The 6930-nt window shown below is 55.5% G+C and overlaps 1 protein-coding gene across 1 annotated transcript; it reads right to left on the bottom strand.

The window, feature by feature from the left end:
* Positions 1–2017: 2017 nt before the first annotated feature.
* Positions 2018–2953, bottom strand: LOC309684264 (olfactory receptor 14J1-like; the record flags this gene model as incomplete). The annotated part of the gene is made up of 1 exon (XM_082500196.1): positions 2018–2953. The coding sequence occupies one exon, from the start codon at positions 2951–2953 to the stop codon at positions 2018–2020; it is 936 nt and encodes a 311-aa protein (XP_082356322.1).
* Positions 2954–6930: the final 3977 nt, after the last annotated feature.

Genomic DNA, 6930 nt, shown 5'->3' with positions numbered 1-6930 from the left:
TGCGTGGAGCTCTGTCTGGGGAAGGATAAGGAGCCAACCGAGAGCTTATAGGTCAAAATTTAAAGGAGGGCACGGAGGGGTGATGTTACAGGGGGGTTCTGCAAGAGGCCACCTGAGCAGGAAGACCGAGTGGATAAGGCCCTCTATAGAACATGAGGAGCAGCCTCACGTTCACAAGCCCTGGTCCTCAGAGGGAACTTCAGCCACCCCAATATCTGTTGGAAGGACAGCACACCAGCGCACAGGCAATCCAGGAGGTTCCTGGAACGCATTGACAATAACATCCTTCTCCAAGTGACAGAGGAGCCAACAAAGAGAGGTTCCATGCTGGACTTTGTTCTCACCAACAAAGAGGGGCCAGTGGGGAATGTCATGGTCAAGGGCAGCCTTGGCTTCAGTGACCTTGAGATGGCAGAGTCTGAGATCTTTAAAGTGGCGAGGAGAGCTCACAGTAAGCACGCTACCCTGGACTTCAGGAGAGCAGACTTTGGCCTCTTCAGGGATCTGCTTGCTGGAGTACAGTGGGACAAAGCCCTGGAAGGAAGAGGGGCTCAAGAAAGTTGGCTAATATTCAAGGGCTACCTCTGCCACGCTCAGGAGCGATGCATGCCACCAAAGAGGAAGTCAGGCAGAGACACCAGTAAACCTGAGCGGATGACCAAGGAGCTCCTGCTCAATCTCAAAGAGAAAAAGGAAGCCTACAGAGGGTGGAAGCAAGGACAGGTAGTGTGGGAGGAAACAGGGAAATTGCCCGTGCAGCCAGGGATCAGGTTAGCAAAGCTAAAGCCCAGGTGGAGGTGAATCTGGCCAGGGGCATCAGGGGCAACAAGAAAGCCTTCTATAGGTATGTCGGTGACAGAAGGAAGACGAGGGAACATGTGGGCCCACTCGGGAAGGAAAGGGGAGACCTGGTCACCTGGGACATGGAGAAGGCTGAGATACTCAATGACGTCTTTGCCTCCGTCTTCCCTGGAAAGGGCTCTAGTACTGGCGTTGTCCTCTCCCAGGCACTTCCCAACCCTTCCCAGCCCTCTCCAGCTCTGCCCACCTCCCCTGCCCTCTCCCCAGAACAGCCCAGCCCAGCAGCCCAGTCTGGGCTGGCCCCACAGCACTGCCCGCCACAGGCTGATGCAGAGCTCTGGGCACTCACCGCACAGCCCCAGCTCCTCCCAAGGGCACAGCAGCTCCTGGGGGACAGACAAGGAGGTCAGCCTGCCCATCAGCCCCGGGGCTCGTGCTGGTTCTGAGGGAAGGAGGAAAAAGAGGCTGGTCACTCTCTGCCTCTCCAGAATTCATATTGTGCATGATCCCCAGCCCTGACTGAATTTGCCCCCTTCTCTCCCCAGGCAGCCCCACGCCCCAGGACAGCACAGCAGTCCTGGCCCTGGGGTTCCCTCAGGCAGCTCCTGCGTCTCCCCAGTCTCCCCTCCCTGTGCCTGCTGAGTCACTCATGACTCCCTTGGCACTGCAGAGTCCTTGTGCGTGGACACAGTGATTCAGGGCTTTATTTTGCTGGACTTCACAGTTGAGGCTGTTTCACCTTCTGAGTCTTTATCCGTTCCAGCCCAAGGGCACGTGTTGAGTCCCTAATCCCGCCTCTCCTCCCACTTCCAATGCATTTCCAGAATGTCTGGCATATGCCGTCAGTCCTGTCATACGTGAAGAAGACTGAGAAGATAATGGGAGCTCATGGACCATCTCCCATGCCATTGGACACGAAGAAGAGCGCTTTTAAATCCAGAACATTTGGTGCAGTGCAACCCAATAGTACCATGAGCTTAGCTCCGAAAATATTGAGAACACAAGGAGAAGAGACTTCTTAAAAGACCAATTCCTTCAACATGTTTTTGGCAGGAACTTTGGAGGAATAGCCCATCCTTCAGGCACTGCACTTGGGAGATGCCTTGTTATTGAAGAGCAATTATCTGACAGGCCACACCTGACACAGTGTTGTGCACGGATCAGACACAGTAGGACCAAGCCTCAAGAGAAGCAGAGTAAAGCAAGTGGGGGCAGGTTATCGATGGTGAAACACTGTCCATGGAGCCTGTTTCCGTAGGGCATCCTTGAGCTCCTGGTTCCTCATGCTGTAGACGAGGGGGTTCACTGCTGGAGGCACCACAGAGTACAGAAATGACACCAACAGGTCCAGGGATGCGGAGGAAATGGAGGGGGGCTTCAGGTAAGCAAATATGCCAGTGCTGACAAACAAGGAGACCATGGACAGGTGAGGGAGGCACGTGGAAAAGGCTTTGTGCCGTCCCTGCTCAGAGGGGATTCTCAGTACGGCCCTCAAGATTTGCACATAGGACAGCACGATGAAAACAAAACACGCAAAGGCTAAACAGGCACTAACCACAAGAAGCCCAACTTCCCTGAGGTAGGAGTCTGAGCAGGAGAGCTTGAGGATCTGGGGGACTTCACAGAAGAAGTGGTCTAGGGCATTGCCCTGGCAGAGGGGCAGTGAAAATGTATTGGCCGTGTGCAGGAGAGAATAGAGAAACCCACTGCCCCAGACAGCTGCTGCCATGCGGACACAAGCTCTGCTGCCCAGGAGGGTCCCGTAGTGCAGGGGTTGGCAGATGGCAACGTAACGGTCATAGGCCATGACTGTGAGAAGAAAAAACTCTGCTGAAATGAAAAAGAAAAAGAAAAAGACCTGTGCAGCACATCCTGCATAGGAGATAACCCTGGTATTCCAGAGGGAATTGGCCATGGCTTTGGGCACAGTGGTGGAGATGCAGCCCAGGTCGAGGAGGGAGAGGTTGAGGAGGAAGAAGTACATGGGGGTGTGGAGGCGGTGGTCGCAGGCGATAGCGGTGATGATGAGGCCGTTTCCCAGGAGGGCAGCCAGGTAGATGCCCAGGAAGAGCCAGAAGGTCAAGAGCTGCAGCTCCCGTGTGTCTGTGAATGTCAGGAGTAGGAAGTGGGTGATGGAGCTGCTGTTGGACATTTGCTGCCTCTGGGCAGGAGGACCTGTCCAAGGAGGGAAACAGAGTAAGTTAGTGGAGACTTCTGTAAACAAAATAAAAGCCATTTCCCATAGGCTCTGTCCCTGCTGCATACACTCCCTTTTCATCTTCCAGGAGACCTTCCTCATGTCCATGGCTGGAGCTCTGGTTGGCGTTGGCTGCCTGTGCCGTGAGGAGAAGGGGCTCTGCCCAGTGGCTGCCGAGGAGTCATCCCTGCTCTGCAGCAGGAAGTTCATGGGGAGGGTGGTGGCCAGAGCCAGTCCTGGTGTTCTGCTTTGGCTGAGGAATCCACTCCTAACACAGATGGGCTTTTCAACATATGAACTCCCACTGCTAAGGAACAGGTATGGCAGAAGGTAGTTGGAGAGGTTTGGGGTTTTTACAGCTCCCCCCATCTCACCTGGGCAGTGTTCTTGGATGTCAGAAACCCTCCGCGTTTCTGCTGCACTCCAGGAGAACAGAGTGAGTGCTGAGACATTAGGATTGCCTCTGGCAGAGAGCAGGGTGAGGGGAGATGGTTTGTCCCTCCATCTTGCACCTTCATGAGATGGAGGGTGATTGCTCTCTTCTGTTATGCAATCAGGCAGTGCTGAGAGTAGACTAATCCATCTCAGACCACTAAATGTCTCACCCATTCTCAAGGTCTCAGCACCCCACGTCTAGCCAAGGACACCCACGGCTCATTTCACCCACCCAACAGCATTTCCTCAGTCATAGAATTTCTCTGTTTCTCTGTGGGGCTTTCCGATAACACAGTGGTGATATGGGACACGTTGGCATCCTGGAGGGCAGCTCACAGCTTCCATGGACACCCAAAGGACATACCCAAGTGTCCTAATGTTGGCATCTCAGTGGGAGAAAACGGACCCATTCCCCACGCCCACAGCCTGCATTGCCCACAGCCCCACAGGTCAGAGGAAAGCTGGGATACTTGTTCCCATGGACACACCGGCAGGAGTGGATGAACAATAGCAGTGTGGGGTTCTGCAGCTGAAATTCCCATCCCCAGGGAGGCTGACAGCAATAAAATAATAACTTTAAAAGAGACACGAGGTAAAACCAGGAGAAATCCCATGAGGGTCCGGCTGGGAGAGGCATGGGGAGAGGCAGCCGGACACTCAGGACAGCGGTACCCTCACCCCGCTGGGCACACCACCACCCAGACACTGATAATGCAGGACAGGTGCCCTCAGCCCCACCGCTGGGCAGCAGCAATGGGGCACGTGGCAGGAGGGATGCCCTTTGCCTCTTCTGCTGCTCTGCCGGGCACAGAGCTGACTCCCACCCCAGACCCCATGGCCGTGAGGGCTGAGGGCTGTGCTGGGTGGCTCAGGGAAGGCATCTGCACTGCAGGGGTTGCTGGAGGTGCCCATATCTCCCCTGCAGCAGGGTTCCCATGAGCAGCTCCCTCCTTCCCTGCCCATCTCCGCTGCCTGGAGCTCTTCCTGCCAGCAGCTCTTTCCCTGCCCCCACGTCTCTTCCCTGCCAGTGCTCACAGACCCCATCCCAGCCCCTGTGTGCCCAGCTTTGCCCCGCAGCCTCTGCGTGTGTGCAGGGGCTAAGGAGCAGGTCCCCCAAACCCTGGTGAGACTGGAAAGGGGATACTGGTGTTGTCTGTAGCCCCCAGAGCTGTCAACCAAAGGCACAGACTCAGGAAAGCTCCTTATCTCTACAGGGATCCCATCAAGGTGGGAAACATGAAACGACAGACCCTTTCTCTTTCAGGGAACTCCATCTTGAAGAGTGCCCTCAGGAATGCCCAAAGGTGCTGTGAAGCTGTGGGCAGCCCTGACCCACACAGCACCCTCGTGACAGTAAAAGGACCCTGTCCTACCAAGGGTCACTCCTTCCACCCACAGCTTATCCCCACAGCGCCGTGGGAGGTCCCTGGGCAAGGGGAGAGCTGACCCTGGCAGGCGGCAGAGTCCCTGCCCCGGCACACAACCCCCAGGGTGCAGAGACCCTGCTGGCAAGGACAGCAATGCCCACCCCTGCCTGCACACCCACCTTCACAGCCCTTCGGCCATTCCTGGGAGAAGGCAGCCGTCATGCCCTGTGCCTCTGATGGTGCGGCAGGGAAGTCCCGACCTGGAGAACGTCATCTTCTTCCACAGCAGAGAAGTTGTGAGTTTCCTCCTGAAAGATGCCACAGGCTGTGGGAGGTGCCACCTTTTGGAGATCTCTCCAGCTACTGCGGGGTCTTTGATTTGGGAAGAGTTCTCCCCCCATTCACCCTCAGCACCCTCCCTCTCCAGACTGCCTTTAACCTCTCTCGGCCTCCCTGCTTCCCTCGCTGCCTGCAGGCAGTGCCCCCAGCCCTGCTCCTGGGCAGAGCTGTCTCTCTGCAGTGCTGCCCGCTTGCCAGGAGCTCCCTCCAGCCCAGCAGCCCGGCCCAGATCAGCAGCAGAGGACCAGCCCAGGGCAGCAGCTTTTCTGTCCCCTCTGGGCTCCCTGGAGGTGTCCCTGGGGCTCCAGGGGAACCTGCTGGGAAACAGGATGAAGTCATCACTTGTTTTCCTCCCTCAGCTGTGGAGAGACACTTCTGTCCAGGAGTTTCAATTCTCAATCAGAGACAAGTTGAGGTCCAAGAATAAGTTTTTTCTTTGTTTATTAGACAGGATACCCAGACAATGCCAGGGAGCAATCTCCTTTTCCTGTTAGGAGGGAAGAGATTCTGATGAGTCAATGGAGGCTTCTCAGCCTGGGTTTGTAATCCCTGGGCCTACAAGAGGAGTTAGGTCCATCCCATGCCCACCACAAACCCCCAGCAGGTGGCATTCCTCTGGCCTCACTTCACAAGGGCACAAAAGCGGCTCCTGCATGTGAGCTCCTGGTCTCAGCTCCCTTGTGAAATAATGGAGAGGGAGGGCAGGAGGAAGATGTTTGGACACAGACACCTGGGGACATCTTTGGTGGCAGGGGTGACCAAGAGGCATGCTGGGAACTGAAAGCTCTAGTGGAGCAATTCATAGAGACAGGGCAGCATCTGGGGGCATCTTGGTGGAGGCTGGTGGGAAATCCCTTTGGCCAACTTCAATGACACAAAGTGACCACGTGGAGCACAAGTGCCCCTGTAACTCTTCTTTCTGCCCAGGGCAGCCCCTAGAGGGATTCAGCTGACCAAATGGAGTCATGTGGCACAGGCAGAGCTCAGTCTCTCTCTTTCTCTTCTCCATCAGCTGTCTTTACCACATGTCCCCGGAGTATGATGGCAGTTGTCTCACGTGCATCCCTTCATTGCCTGACCTAATTCAGGGCAGCTGAACCTCAATTTAGTTTACAGATTCCGTCCTGTAGTGCTCGGGGTGGTGCCAGGTCTCTCCAGCACAACTGCATGCACCTGACAGGGACAGCAGAGGTCCTGTACAGGAGCCCCGTCCCCACCCAGCCTGGCTGTGTGACAGGCATCACCCAGAGCATCTCAGACAGAGTGGGTGCCTTTGGGCCAGAGACGGAATCCCACCCCTGCAGTGGCACGAGGTCTGTCCCTTCTCTCTCCAGTAGAGTGCGTGAACAGCAAGCACATCACACCAGAGTCTCCTACTGTGTTCCTTCGCTCTCTAACTCTGCTGGTTCTTCTCTCCTCCAGTGTTTAACCCTTGATGACACCATCATGGATCAGGCCAATGATTTTCACAGTGGTCCTGAACCACATGATGTCCACACTAAGGACACTCTCAACGTCTTCTCTTCCTTCCTGAGATCAGCTTCACCTCCACCACAGGCCCTCATGGAAGCAGAGACACAACAGACAGCAAACCCGTCTCCTGCTCAGACCGCACAGCCCAGCTCTGCTTCTCTTTGGCATTGGACTGAGAAGGGTTTGCTCCCTTTGTGAGAACCTCATTTCTTCTTTGCACTGCCATGTGCCATTCACTCCAGCGTGTCTCTGCTCTGAAGTAAAGCTGCAATGTTTTTGGGAAGTGACAGCCCATGGCAAATCCTCAGAGCACCACAG

This window comes from Vanellus vanellus (genome assembly GCF_965231255.1).
Source record: "Vanellus vanellus genome assembly, contig: HAP1_SCAFFOLD_45, whole genome shotgun sequence".
Lineage (NCBI taxonomy): Eukaryota > Metazoa > Chordata > Aves > Charadriiformes > Charadriidae > Vanellus > Vanellus vanellus.
Note: the sequence above shows the minus strand (reverse complement) of the source record. Positions and strands in the feature narration are given on the sequence as shown.